General features: G+C 42.9%; 1 protein-coding gene across 1 annotated transcript in view; it reads right to left on the minus strand.

Moving 5' to 3' along the window:
* Window positions 1–14,859, minus strand: part of tmtc2b (transmembrane O-mannosyltransferase targeting cadherins 2b) — an 84,860-nt gene extending 70,001 nt beyond the window's left edge. The window contains exon 1 of the mRNA XM_044036029.1: window positions 14,335–14,859. Within this exon, the coding sequence (XP_043891964.1) occupies window positions 14,335–14,417 (83 nt within the window). The 5' untranslated portion in view covers window positions 14,418–14,859. The remainder of the gene's footprint in view (window positions 1–14,334) is intronic.
* Between the last annotated feature and the right edge of the window lie 485 nt (window positions 14,860–15,344).

Below are 15,344 nucleotides of genomic sequence, written 5' to 3' on the forward strand. Positions count from 1 at the left end.
TGGTAAACTCACCCAGACAGTATATAGTAAAACTATTAGGACCTGGCAGCATGCAGGATGCTGAATGACAAAAACTTGAGCAATGTGTCGGGGAAGTGCTTTGCAGCACACTCCGTCAAATGTCTACTGAAAATATTCACGTTTCCAGGCAAAATATACATTTTTAACAACTCCAACTGGAGTTGAGAAGGTAGTGGAAACCACACTTCATCACACGGGGAACTGTAATTGCCCGAGGTGAGAGCCAAGATTGCAATTTAGTGTAAAACACAAAGCACCCTTGAAAACAGACTAATTACACTGAAAAAAAAACAATAGCCAAACTAAAACGAGGGCTAAATTCAAATAAATAAACATACTGAATATGAATTAACGGTCAAAGAAAGCAAGAGTCGAACAATGGAAGCTATACAAAGACATTTTTACAGCAATTGTAGCACATAAATAATTAATAGTTGTATTATTATTATTATTATTTTTAAATGAAATGGCACTTTGTACCTCACATTCAAACAGTGGCCTTCAGATGTTTTTCTGACAGCTCTCCTGCTGTGACTTCTTGCAGGCCTCTCTACAAAACACTGTTTCCAAAAAAGATTCTGCCTGTAAAAACTTCCATGACTTATGTTCGCACAAGCCAAGTCGCTTGGCCCGCAGCCCAGAGCACCTCCGAAAAACAGGTATAGTCCCATTCTTCCTCCACATAACTCCCAATTCTGTGATTTCCACAAACCCCTAATTTGCCGATGTCAAGTCGTTACCGCAAATTAAAAGCTCGTTGAGCAGGCAAACATGCCAGTGTGGGTCCTGCCAACTCATCTGTTCACTGTGACAGCTGGGATCCATCATTCAGCCCCATGATTTACAGCCCAAGTGTCTTCAGCAGTGGAGTGTCATATAGACAATAATCTCCCACGTAAATCTGATCTTTACTTGCTGGCCACGTGCTATACATCACGTGGCCAGCACGTTTGCTTGTTGATGCTCCATTTAACCATGAAACATAGAACGTTATATACAAGTGCATGCTACTGTGACGCTGCAGACAGCCGACACATAAGCCATTCATTTTCCAACATATATTTACACCTCCCTGAGTTGCACGAGGACATAAATGAAATCCCTGTTGGTCTAATAAGAGCCAGTCATCTATGTGCTCATTGGGAAACTATGTTGGATTATTCGATGAGAAGACGGTGGTAGATGTTAGCGCCTAAGGAAAATAACAGCTGCATGATGTACAGATTCTTTAGTCTTCATCTTAGCACCAATCAAGATCTATTCTCTTCAACAACATGGCCATGTCTCACAAAAGAGAACCAAGCCGAAATTGCAGGTACCCGAGTTCTCCCTGAGTTCTTCCTGCTTTCCTTCAGCCGCCATGAACGGGAATCATCAGCACCATCAATCAATTGCACTGATGGGTGCACTGCATTAGTAAATGTTTCAGAGGGGTACTAAATAAGCAGCGCTGGCAGAGAGAAAGCACCGCAACAGTCATTTAATCTAGTGTTTAGTGCTGATAATGTACTTTTCTTTACACGAGTGAAGGAAATCTGCCAGTGGGCTTAGATCATTTCGATTCTTCCCGAGACCGAATCCAACTTGCCTCGAGACGTCGGCTCGTGTATATAAATGTCATTCTTCTCATAGTGTAATTTGTCTTCTTTCAAGATAATGGGGGTTGTTTCTAGAAAATACATTAAGCCTGACTGAGAGCCCGAAAGGCTCCCTCTGATCAGGCTTTCTCTGGCAGAAAAAAAGAGAAGACTCAGGGCTTTCTGAGCGACAGCTTGTTTAAACAATATGTGTCTGAAGGTTGGGGTCTTCACCTGGGACCCCAGCAGTCACTCAAACAAATGAAAACAAAGCTCACAAGCCAGAACCGCTAAGGATAAATTTCTCTCCGCCTCCTTCCTAATTAAAACAGCTGCTGATGTTTCCAGCACATGGTGGCGGGAAGTGTGTCTGCTGTACACGCTGGACACATTTGGAGGAACTACTTGGGGGTTCTAGTGTGGTTTTGGGCCCTCTTTGCTTCTCCTTTCGCTAAATGTTGCAAGGCCCTTAACAACTGGAGTTCACAGTCAGGACAACATGTGCTCACTGCAGGCTGACACAGATAGCCTCTAGGTCTTCGCAGCTATACGTAATCAGGGATCTGACTGATCAGTCACTCATTCTGTCTTGCCAGCTTCCCTTTTTCTCCTCTGCACACCCTCAATTTATCTCAGATTAGAAATTTATTTTTCTTGAGAGCTCATTTAAGGAGTCTCATTATTCTGTCAGTGCGGCTGACAGTGCTTCTCCGCAGATCTTCAAACCTCCGGGGCTGGTGAAGGAAAAACACTTGTGCACATTTTCTTCCCCAACCCACACTTCCTTCATGTATCAAAAATAAACTCAGGCCAATTGTGTGTATCCATCTTCTGCTGAGGAGGAAGACCTCACTTGGCAGAATCGCCAGGGGGGAAGTCACACATGTGAGAGGTCAGAGAAGAGGAGAAACACCGTGGCCACAGACACTGAGGGTCAGTGCTCAGCCAAAACAAACCACTGAAATCAAGCTTGAAAACCACCATGACTCCATCAATCTGTCGCTGGTGTGATTTTATTCCAGATGACACGGAGAAAGGGGGAGAGAGACTTGGCTATGTCTGCGAAATGCAATACAACACAAGCCGTTCCCATGTCGGAGTCATCGGCTCGACCAAGCTATGACAAGTTACATTAGAAGCAGTCGATTTAAACTGCATTTGATTGGACGTCTCGATCCCCTATCCAAAGATAATAGATATGTATGGCTCAAAACGTTTATTAATTATAACCATATTATATAATCAACATTTGTAGGCTAAGCAAAAAAAGGGAAGCCAACAGTAGGAATCGAATCTTCTGCACCTCTATATATGGTTTAATTTCATCACGTAGTTTAAAGCCTTGAGATTACAGCTTTGGATTGGATTCAACTCTTGCCCGTGCTTGCTGATGACAGATTTGGCAAGGTCAAATCCAAGTGCGATGTTTTGTTTTTTTTTTCCCTTTTACTTACTTAAAGGAAACTATACAAGGACCTGAGTCAGACTGTTCGTCTGGTTGTAAATAACCTGTGGTGTCCCAGAGGGTGGCACACTGCAGGCTGTTGTGCTTTGCACGCATTTTGCAGAGTACTAAAACCACACACTAGGTTCCCAGGGCTCGACAGTATCAATTAGGGCAGCTTGTGAAAAGATGTTCTTCCTCCATTGCTGTGGTCTGGTCAGAGGTAGGAAGTGAGGGAAGAGAGAGGAAAGAGGCAACTCCTACTGCTGGGACCATCCGGGTGCACGAGTATTAAGGCTTAGACTTGCCCTGTCAGCTTATTTGTGGGTCCACAAATGAAAAAAAAAGTAGTGTACAACAACACACACTTCTGCTTCCGCTTCTTTTCTGCAGTGACTCAAACACACAGGGGGGCACACGTTTGGATATGACCCAGTGTTTCAGGGCAAAAGGAGCAGCAGGTCACCTGCAGTGGCTACTCACCTGACCACAGGCACTTCTGTGCACCATCTGACTCAGCTCCCACACCAGATACTGTAATCATATTTGAAAACCACTTTAACCTCAATAATAACACGAGCCAGAGCAAATCCACCATGTGTGTTCTCAAAAGTGAGCAAACCTGGATCTGACAAGAGAGGGAAGTAATCCTCAACCATAATCACGTCAGATTACCTAAAGATTTTGTTAGCTCACTCTGTTCATTCGCCACAAAAAAACAAGATTACGACTAGATTTAGATTTATTTGGGCTTGACGCTCTTTCTGTGCTAGGAAAAAAAAAGGTAACTGAATACCTCAGGGGACAATGGTGCGGGTGAATGTGCTGCCGTTGCACTGCTTTTATCAATTTAATCATGACAAACAATAACCTGTAAACAGAGACAATACACACGGCTGTAATAAAAAATAAAAGACAGTAATTGAGCTTTACATTCTCTTAAACCCAAAGCATCATGAACCCCACCAAGAACAGAACATCACTGCAACACAATGGCACAGTAGAGAGAATGAATTAAACCAGGTCGCATCATAGGTTTAAAACTAAACTATTTAACTAGCTTTTCAACTCTTAATTTGTGTGGCTTATGATTAAAGTAGCCCAACATTGCTCCAATTTTCTCTATAAAATTATGCACAATATATATCAAAAGCAGGTGGCTGTGTTCAAACGGGCTACCAGCTCTGCAACGCATGAGGAGAGCACTGACTGGTGGATCACCTTTCCATCTCTACATCCATGCCACCCAAAAACAACAAGTTGAGCTGGCTCACTCACAACACGGTGATGCTACTGTTGGCTCGTGAACCGTGCATCGTCTTTTTTTCCTTCCACTCTCTCAAAGCTTAAAAACACTAACCAGAGCCTGTGCTACCAGAGGTCACCCAATTGGTTCTGACAGGTTTGGTTTACAAAACTGCAGCAATTTTATGCTCTGTTCAAACACTGAGGTCTTGTTTCTTTGTCTTTCATAAACAGCAAGCCAACACAACCAGTCCTTAATTCCCCCTCGATTTGGTGACAAATGGCCTCCTTCTTTGGGTCCGGGGAGAACAGAGGGACCACACAGCCCCTTCTTCTCACAATGGACAAAGGCATTTCCCCCAAACCGGCCAACTTGTGTCATAACCTCATCGAAACGAGCCAGTGAATCTCGACAGAGAATAAGGCCACCAAGACGGGGAGGCCCAGTGAAGAGGGGTAACCTTCTCCTCTTCCTTGCTGAAAAGGGCCAACTATAGCATCCCTGTTGGGTATGGAGGGACAGGGGAGTTTTTGTTTCTAATGGCTTCAGGTTCTCTGCTTACACCTCATGCCCCCCTCATGCACAGTCCTGTTAATCCCATTAATATGAAGAGGGCCAAGAGCCCGAGAGTGGCCACAGCTTAAGAGCCATCAACCAGCATTAGCCTCCGAAATCCAAACCCTTGTCTGGACCCATTAAGAACTTAGCCCCCGTAGAGTCAAATTATATGAGACCCATGTCTAATGATGAGACCATATCTGAAAGCAAACCATTACCGATCGATACACCCCTTGGAAACGCTGTTTCCAGGAACACAGAGAGCAAGTCGGCAACATAAGTCCGAGACGTTTTATTTGGTTGGCACAACAGCAGAACTGACGCATCATTTTTGACTGATGGGAGTTGTCACATTTGTCACATCACTGTGAAATGTGTTGTCAGTCACACAACATTGACCATTTGTTGAATGAGTCACTGTGGTGTTACACATTATTCCCATTTAAGGAGATTAATATCTGTGTGTGTGTGTGTGTGCTGCTATAACCACATGACGTACTAGGAGAGATAATCTGTTGGCTTTTAATTAGATAGCCAGGCAAGGAGCACAGAGACTATCCAAAGAGGACTAAGGTTAACGCCTTGTGCAATGCAGCAAAGACAATCTGGTGACTCTATCAACCAGGCAATCACCCCGCCATCTTACATATGGCCCAATTCCCATCCCAGTGCATACCAGTCAGGTGATTACAAAGCATCAGTCAGATTATTGCAGCTCTGCTGTGGCCTGGCTCGAGCACAGCAGAGGGCGCAATGGCTGCTCATGAGTAGCATTCTGTCTCACAGTAAGAACGCCGCTCAACCGCTGTAGCACATCACAAATGACAATCAGCTGAAGTGGGCAATCAGCGGAGTATTTCAGCTCGCGACACGACGCCACAACTATTCTGTTGCATCCTGGCGGCAGGGAGCGGTTTGCTACAGTAATCAAAGTGGGACCTGGACGTTTGTGTTCCGTGGCGTCACGAGGGCATGTTCCGCATGTAAAATGTCACAGAGGATTACTGTGACGAAGGCGTGGGCAACGCAGATCTGCAGCAGATTTCCTCCTCATTTAGGCACACTTGTTATCAGATTTAACAAAAAAAAAACAAAAAAAAACGACCACACTGCCAACTTGAGATGCACTGCCCTTTATGCGAATGTCGCCAACTTTGCCGTGAGTTCAGAGCGGTTCACAGCAAAACAGACGTCAACGTCTATATCTGTCGAATGTGTCACGAACAACAAGGCTTTCTTTAACAAGGATTTCATAGGGAAATATATGCAGCACTGATGGATGCACAGCTTCATACTGTCCTAACATTTACAGGGAATCATTTATTTGACAGTACATCATTTATGGGATAAGGTAAACCCCTCTGTAGAAGGAAAGCAGCCGCTCCGCAGCAGGTACTGTATGCAGCAGACACCACACAACAACAGAGGTGTGCAGGTGTGTTTGTGGTACGTGCTCTTGCAATTCAGCTTTGGCATGACAGCAGTGCAGTGTTTAACTTGAGGGTTGGGTCACTTGGGTTTACTTTTTTCATGCACGAACAACAGCTGTTTTATATTTCAGTAGTCATATTCCAGTAGAGCTTCTACACTTCACTCTATTTACTCGTGCTATTTTTTTTTTAAACATGTTTCACATTCTTGCGGTCCAGTTTCTTTGAATCCCGTAATCTACTGATATACACGTTTATAGTTAATAGATATCCCCTTTTCTGTCAGCTCCTAAGCTGTGGAACACATGTGAGAGCTTCTCAAGATGTAGCTCTTCTCGCTGGACACCTTGGCCTCTTGTGTAGCCATGGACTATTTTAATGTATTTTTCTATTTTTCTATAATTCCATCATCTCTCCCTCTCTCTTTTTAACATATTTGTTGGATTGTTGATATGTTCAACGGTTGTTTCTGTCTCTCATCGATTTTCCTTGCACCCCATCAGGCCAAGGCAAGGATTGATTGGACTGCTAAGCATTTTGTAAAACTTGTTAAGAAACGTGCTATTTAAATAAAGTTAATAATTATTATTATACTATTATTATGATGATGATGATTATTATTATAAATATTATTATTATTGTTATCATTAATATTAAAACTCCTCTTTGCTAAGATATTGGACAACATGACAGTGAGATAGGGCATTGCAAGATGACATGTGAAATACTAACATGAAAGAAGTGAGAGCTTCTTTGAATTGCAAAAGGAGCTTTGACAGTCGATGAGTAATGTGGTGAATCAGAAAGGAAAGGAATGTCCACAATCAGCTCGGAAATGCACTAAAACGCTTAGTGTGAGATTACACTTAATGTGTAATCTCTGTTACACATTTTCCAAATATGTAACTAATTGAGATGTTTACTTTTTGCTCTCACCAGAGCCAACATTTTCTGATGACATTTATGAGGTGAAATTCAACATGCGAGACACAATACAATGAAGTCATACTCTGGGCCCAAAGACAGTGGGGGGGAATGGAGCATCATATTTAGCCAGCTGTTTTCTATTGATTTAAATATGGACACCCTCCATCTGAGACTCAAATGCTTGAAGTAATTCTGCACAGTTCAGAGGGTAAACGTGGGTATAACAAAGTACTGAACCTTTCATAAGTGTACGAAGTATTTATTGAAACGAATGGATTGACATGACTAGTTTATCAGCATAAGTGAAAATAAGAGTGAGATGATATTTGTAGGCTTGCGTCACCACTGCCAATACATCCTCTACCACTGCGGTCATCAGACATTTTTATCATTTAAATATTAATTCCTGGCCACTCAGAGGCAGGAGAAACAAGCAGTGAGTACAACCTTTGCTCCACTTTAGGCCATTATTTGCAAACAGTTGCTCATAGCAACACATTCACATGCTTTGATTGGGATAAAAACTGTGTTCTCAGCTACTTTTCTACTGCTACCCAGCTGACGTTGGGTCGGAGACAGGGCACAACAAACAGCCGATCACAGAGAGCAAAAAAATCACACCCCAAAGACCCGCCACGCCACACACACACATGGAAAATGCCACACAGAAAGGCCACTGGTTGAACCAAGATTCCAACTGGTGACCTTCTTCCTATGAGGCAACAGTGCTAACAGCCAAAACAGTAACTGAAAGATGACATAAACTCAGCAGAGCTAAAAGAAACTGCAGAGTCGGATGATAATTCTCTGTCGTTCAGAGCAAAAGATCCCTTTCGCAACAGACATCGCTGTTTAATCTTTAGTTATTAGAAAAAAAATGTTTATGTCAACACAAAAACGGATTATATAAAGATATTTGCTTTTGTCTTAAGGCCGTCTTCACCGCCTCTGTGATGCACATGTCTGTGTCATCGAGAACTTTGATGTCTCCATCCTGGCAATTATGAGCAAACACAACATCTTCCATTTGAATCCACTTCAAACCTTCCCCTTCAAACTGCAGGAGGGAGAAAAACCCCAAACAGCCTACCAAACGGGACCATCTGGAGGCAGTCACTGGCTGATGGGAGCTGGCGGCCTGAACGGCTTTGGGGGTAGGAGAGGCAGACAGAGAAAACGACATGGGGAGAGATGAGAGATAGACAGCGGAGCAGTTACGTCCACCAAACCATGCCGTGAGTCTTCTCTCTGCAGGCAGCATGGTAATTACAGGGTGCAGATACAGAAACCCTGACTGGGGAAAAAGTGGAGATACTCAGACTGCTGGGTTGCCGCCCTTGGGCCCTCAACATAGCCACAGCGCTAACCAGCCCATCTTATACCAGAGGCCATGAGAGTAGGGTTCCAGATGAGTGCACTGACACATGGAGCCAAGGACGAGTCGCAGTCGTGGACACAGACTGAATCCATGTCTGTCCAGGTAGTCCAACACAGACAGCACAACACACTTTCACCTTATTGGGACCACACAGCGTGTTCAGATTGATAAGAAGGGCTACACTTACTTACAAACAACAAACTTTATCTGTTCGGACATGATGTAAATGTAAATCTGGACATTTCTGTTTGTGTGTGAACTCACATACTTTACAGTAAAAGTTGACTGATACGTTGTTTTTTTAAATGGCTGGTGCCAATAAGATCTGATGGCCAAAATATGATGCAATTCATTGGCTGATATACTGTATTTGACCTATTTTCTTCTATTTTTTTAAAACAATATCTATGGCCTATGTCTTCAATCTGCAGTTTGTGTCTGCACTGTAACACACGTATACACACTTATATACAATAAACTTATTGTAAATAAAATAATATAAAAACTAGATATAAGGTAAATGAAAGGGGTCATTAAAACCTAAACTTTGTCAAAACAACATTTTACTAACTTAGCAGCTGTGGAGAGTCTGAGAACAAAATGAGTAAATTTACATTAAAAAGTAATGCTGCAGTGATTCATTTCATAATAATTAGCTCACGCTGATTATTACAAAATCATCCATCTCTCTCTTCTAAGAAATGATGATACACTACTTCTTTTCTCTCCTGTATCCTGGTTGGCATGAACATGAAGCAACGTGACTCATCCACCCTGTGTGGCTTCACACCATAACCGCATCATCCGTGAAGAGTTTCAGCTCTGCCTCCCATTCCCGACTTACTCACTAATGAAGCTTTCATGGATGAAAACAGAGGCTGAGCCTCAGCCAGCGCCTGAGTGCTACAAATCATCGTCCGGGCCCCCGAGAGGCTGCCGTCCTTCAGCGTGACCCGCGCGCACGTCCTCACATAGTCAAAACTTATGACACTGACTGAGGGCGGAGAAGTGAAGTGGCTGCACTTCCTCACACCCGACAGCCTTCAGAGAGAGAACGGCAATTTAAAGCTCCAGTGTGCATGAGAGCAAGCATACACCTCTCCAACAGACTGACGTGCTTTCAGCGGTCATGAAAAGGGCCTCACTTCAACTATAGTCAACTGTCGTCACCCTTTGTTGACCTGTGCCACATTAAAGCCTTTTTCCGCGAGACGAAATTTGCTAGCGGCAATCAAGCCAGCGATGCCTTTCCACAGGCTTAGCACAAGACGCACAATATTGGACCAGTATTTCTCCTCTGACATTTATCTGTGCTCTGCCATACCTTCACTTAGCTCGGACGGCGGATTCTAACAGCACAGATATGAAGTACATGATGAATGACTCCCATTTTCCAGAGCAGGTGTCAAAGTTGTGTATGTGCTAATGATAAGTGTTTTCAGGGGAGACTGAGGAAAAGCTCCCCGGGGTGATTTGGCACAGGGGAGCAGCCACTTTTCCAGGCTGTCATATTTATCGAGGGAGGGGCTGTGACTGACTGACTGACAGCGGGGGCCAGAAAATTGCATTGCATGGGATTTTTTTTTGATTTTTTTCATGTGTGAAGCATAAAATTTACTGTAGCACATGTTTTCTCCTTCAGTTGTGACCTCCTCATGGCCTTGGTTGCTATGTATAGATGGGATAATATTTGTTTAATTTATAAGACTGAACACGCGCTATTGATAAGTCTAAAGAGAACAGAGACATTATGTACACATTCACTTTACCATGATAAAGCCATTCCATGACCATATGAAGCTCTGTCATCCAATGAACTGCAAACTAGAGGCGGCACTTTTTTTATCGGAAATTCGAAAATGCAAAAGAGCATGTGGAAGTCTTTCTGGTTCAACATCATAGACGGAAAAGTCCCAAACACATTTTGCAGACTCACTTGTTAGCTTGGCTGTTATCTCCGCCACAGTGAGGCAGCAGAGACGGGCGACACAACGGCAGTTAAACCTCACCTGACGTGACTAAAAGGAAGTTTTGGTAAATGATTTCATCACTTGTTGTGAGTGTGGAGGCTGGGAAGTGATCCAGATCTTTTCAAAGGAATAGCACCACATATAATATGCCTTCAAACCTAATTTTTAGGAAAAGTGCCAGCCCTATAGTGCAAACCCTCAGGTGTCTCTAAAACATGCAACCAAACACACGTTTCATCATCACTACAGTCACACAGTATTAGTTTCACAGCTAGAAGCAAAGGGGAGCCACAATTCTTCTCGCGCTGTGTCACACTGTGAGAAAATGTCCATATCTAATTCTTCTGCATCTATTTATCACGCGGGTTCACGGAAAGACACAGAGCTTATTCTCTTCATTTTGAAATGCATGCCAAATGAGCTGCGACAAAAAAACTCTGATTTTTGCTAGTGACTTTGAAATATTATTCGGATGATACGTACATTATAATCAGATCCCACAATCAGTCCACAGTCGACGGGCTTTAGGGTAATGGCGTTTGATTTACTGCCACTCACACGTTCAATATTTCCTGTTTTGACAGCCTCTTTACAAGCCCAGTCAGCGCGTTTTCCACACATGCACAGCATTAGCAAGTTAGATCAGTCTCCGCATCCTGAGGGACAAAACCTCGATAGCAGATTAAGCCAGGATTTTCCAGTTATCTTGGCCTGGACTCTGTTTCATAAACACAGTGGCAAAGCCAGACTTAGGTAATCCTGTGTTATCTGTTGAAAGCGCATACACCTCCATTAGTTGCTGCGGCTGTTTGGGTGCAAAATAAGCAGCAGGAAGAAATCAACCTCACACTTTGAGATGGAAAGCTGTGAACATGCCGTGTCTCAGAAATTCATTTAAAGATTCAACATGTGTGCCTTGATGAAGATGGCTGAGGGCCTAAGAAGCCTTTCTTTTTTTAACTGCCAATTAAACTTTATGAACTCTCTCTCAAGATCAATGGGGCAGCCATCACTGTGAATTTTGACTCGACTTTTATCCTCGACGAGCACTTTCTGATTTTTATCTCACTCGGGCCTTCATGAAACGAACACTAAAGTCAGGATCTGATGAAGTGAAGCCTGGCTTTGTCTGCAAACCTGGATTTCTTTATTCTGCTTTTGTGAAACAGCTCTCGGGGACATTTCAACTGAGCAAACATGTTCAACAAACCACAACCAAACACATGGTGTTAAACACAGATGAATAAGATTGGAAATAAGATAATCTGTTTCCACTAACTTGGGCAAAGCCTCCCACGGTAATAAATAACATGATGTTAGCGTCCCCTCATAGAATAATGAAGCACTCTGGCACTCTGTCTTACTCTCAGAGACTCTCCGAGGCTTTGCTGCTCTCCAGCAGCGACACATGCAGCAGCCTCTGCAGCAGCAGCAGCCGCCGCCTCTCACCTCTCCACAGTGCAGCCACTCCCTGACAGGTTTATGAACAAAGAGTGACAGCTTTCCTGCAGAGAAGTGCCCGTGTCATCCGTGCCGGGTGCAAAAGTGCAAATGCACCGCACGTCTCAAACAACCAGGAGAAAACGCTCATACTTTTACAGCAAAAAAACAAGGCCTTGGGGAAAGTGTTGCAGAGCAGAGGCATACACACAACATCATGAGCCGACACTTGTAACGGAAACTACTATTTGATGTGGAGGATGTTAATGTACTGTTGGTTCACTGAGCTCCATCCTCTGGAGGTTGTTAAAATAATCACACAGCTCCTGTTGTAAATACATAAAGCGCAGGAAGACGCATTACTAATGTAGATATAATCTATTTATAATCTCTTCTGAGCACCTGCAATTATCCCATATACCTGTAAATATGAATGAATGACTCATCGAGATGTGATATTTCCTACAGGGAGACGATTCAGTGGTAACAGGAACACAGCGACGTCGCTCTGACCTAGATCTGGACATGGAGGAAGCATAAGTGAGCCTGGGGCACTGTCAGCCATCAAATATGAAAAGGCCAGCTACTGTATATGAGTAACGCATCACCCGGCGTTAAAACGACTCAACCTGTGCACTGATGCTGAGGATGGAAACGTTCAGCCTATGTTTTAAAGTCAGTCATTCCCACAGACTTGGTCAGGACCCACACGCACACACACACGAGTCGTGGGAGATTGTTCTGAGGTCACCGAATAAATTTGCTGAATGTATTCCAGCTATTGACTCAAGATTTATATCTGCCTACATAAACAACCAGATATCTTGTCAGCTCCGCGTAAATCAGGGGAACTCAAACGACCTTGGGGGCCAATGAGCGTCCAGTCTGGTCATGAGGGGGGCGGTCATGTGAAAGTTTAACTATGTGGGAAATTTGTTGAAAAATCCAATCACAGTACTCCATCACGCTAACGCAATAACGATAGTTCACATAAGTATCTGTTACGATATCGAGCGATACACAATAAAAACTGATTATTATAAGAAAACTGATTGTTTTCATTATTGATTAATCTTTGGATTATTTTCTTAGTTGTTTGGTCCATAAAATGGTGACAAATGTTGATTGGTATTCCCCACACCTAAAAGTTCGGATGTTCTCAAAGGTCTTGTTTTGTCCACAAACCAAAATGATTCCGTTTTCAGGAATTGCGTGATGTATGGAGCAAAGAAACAAATCAAACCTACTGACTATTGACTAAAGATCAATGAAGCCCAATGTAACACACAGTGTATCTCTTGGAAATGGCTGGTTTACATAACACTAATTCACATAATGTGTTATAGAAATGACAGTAAAAGGAGTCAGAAAAGTTGTATTACGCACAACTTTGCTCATGAGTTATAATGTGAATTGGGTCATAAATGTTTGTCATCATTAAAAAGTGAATCCCAAAAGTTTGTGGATGACTGTTATCAGTAAATAAACAATAACATTCTCTAAGCACTGGAGACTCCACAATTGGACGAGTCTGGCAAAGGGACTCCTCCTGTGCAGCGAGGAGACACGTTGCATGGATGTGTTTTTCTCCAGGGATCAATTATTTGCTCAGCACAAGTCAGGACTTTGAGTAAAACCAGGCTCTGGGGACATGCACCACTTTTATACAGGGAGGCAACTGAGCCTGATTTAACTGTGCATCCTATGGAAAACATAGACTATCGAAGACATAAGCGCAGACATTTGACAGATATTGCAATTATGATACATATACATATATATATAAATGTATCTCTCTCTCTCTCTCTCTCTCTCTCTCTCTATATATATATATATATATATACATACATACATATATATGAAAAGATCAAGGATGGGCATTGTTTCCACTATGTATGTGTCAGATTAGTAATTAGTAAAACTCTGAGTACAATTAAGAGAAAACACCAATCAAATTCTGCTTTTGCACTGTTTTAAATTGCAAATGTGATGATTAATTGTTCATATATATGTCACTAAATTAGGAACATAAGTGTCAGTGGCAGAAATGAGAAGTGATTTATAAGTTTGGCATATAGTTTTACAGAAACCTAACAAACATGAGGCATCACTACATTGTCTTTTCACACTCAGCATCATTATCACTATCATTATCACTATTGATTAATTGTTTAACTTCAGGCTTATAGTGTTAATGACAAACCTGCAGCTCACACAAAGTAGTAAATACCAGAGTTGCTGGTGCAATAACATACAACTCAGTGACTGAAGCCAGCCGTCATTATACTGTGTTGCAGGTGATCAGATGATGCAGAGCAGGATGTCAGTCATTCACACAAGTACCTGTCATCGTAGCAGAAATCTGCGCCCAGAGTGTTGACATACAGGACCAGAGCCACGGCGCCGCACAGCAATTCTGCAAACATCTCTGTGTCACTCACACGCGGCAGGAGGGGGGGGAAATGAAGATAATAATAAACAAAAGAGGAAAAACAAACAAAAAAAAGACAGGGTAATTGAAGCGAGGCAAGACGCGGAGAGAGGCAGCGGGTCCAGATCGCTCTCTACTCCCTCTCAGTCTCCGTCTTTGTCAGGATGTATCTGCGAAAACAAGTCCGTTTCTTTTCCCCCCATCATCCTCGCCGAAGTGCACAAAGTGGATCATCCGTGCGTCGCTCGCGTCCTAACCCATGTTGGCTGTGAACTGTGTGGAAGCTCCGAGTCCGACAGCGAGTCAGTGACTCACAAACAGCGTTTACTGAATCTGTGACAAACACTCACACACACAGACACACACGCTCACACACGCGCTCACACACTCACGCAAGGGAGGGAGATCAACGCTCTTTTCCCTCTCTCTCTCTCTGATGCTCAGCGGCCGCTGCTGGACGGGCATCGTGATTGAAACTGTGGGTAAGCTAACGGAAGTGCAAACGCAACATCCGGTAAGAATTTCAGCGTAAAAGTCATCAAACGTTCGCGCTTCAACTATTCTATCTATCTATCTATCTATCTATCTATCTATCTATCTATCTATATTACGTACATAGGTCATAATAATTCTTGTTATTTTAGTTCCTTAAAATAATTAATCAATTTTCTTGCACCAAGATGAATGACTGAACTGCCCTTTTTAAATCTAATCTATACATGCTGTCGCCTTTCAATATAATGACATATTTTATATAAAACATACAAGTGTTGTACGTTTCAGGTCAGTATTAAACTGCATCGTACCAGGCTGCAAAATGCATAAGTTGGGCTTTAATGTGGAGGATGATGTGCTCCACTTCCGCTTGAGCTCTCGGTGTCTCTGGTCAATTGACGCAGTTGTGATCCTAACCACGCAGAGA

This window comes from Solea senegalensis, linkage group LG10 (genome assembly GCF_019176455.1).
Source record: "Solea senegalensis isolate Sse05_10M linkage group LG10, IFAPA_SoseM_1, whole genome shotgun sequence".
In the NCBI taxonomy this organism is placed as follows: Eukaryota; Metazoa; Chordata; class Actinopteri; order Pleuronectiformes; family Soleidae; genus Solea; species Solea senegalensis.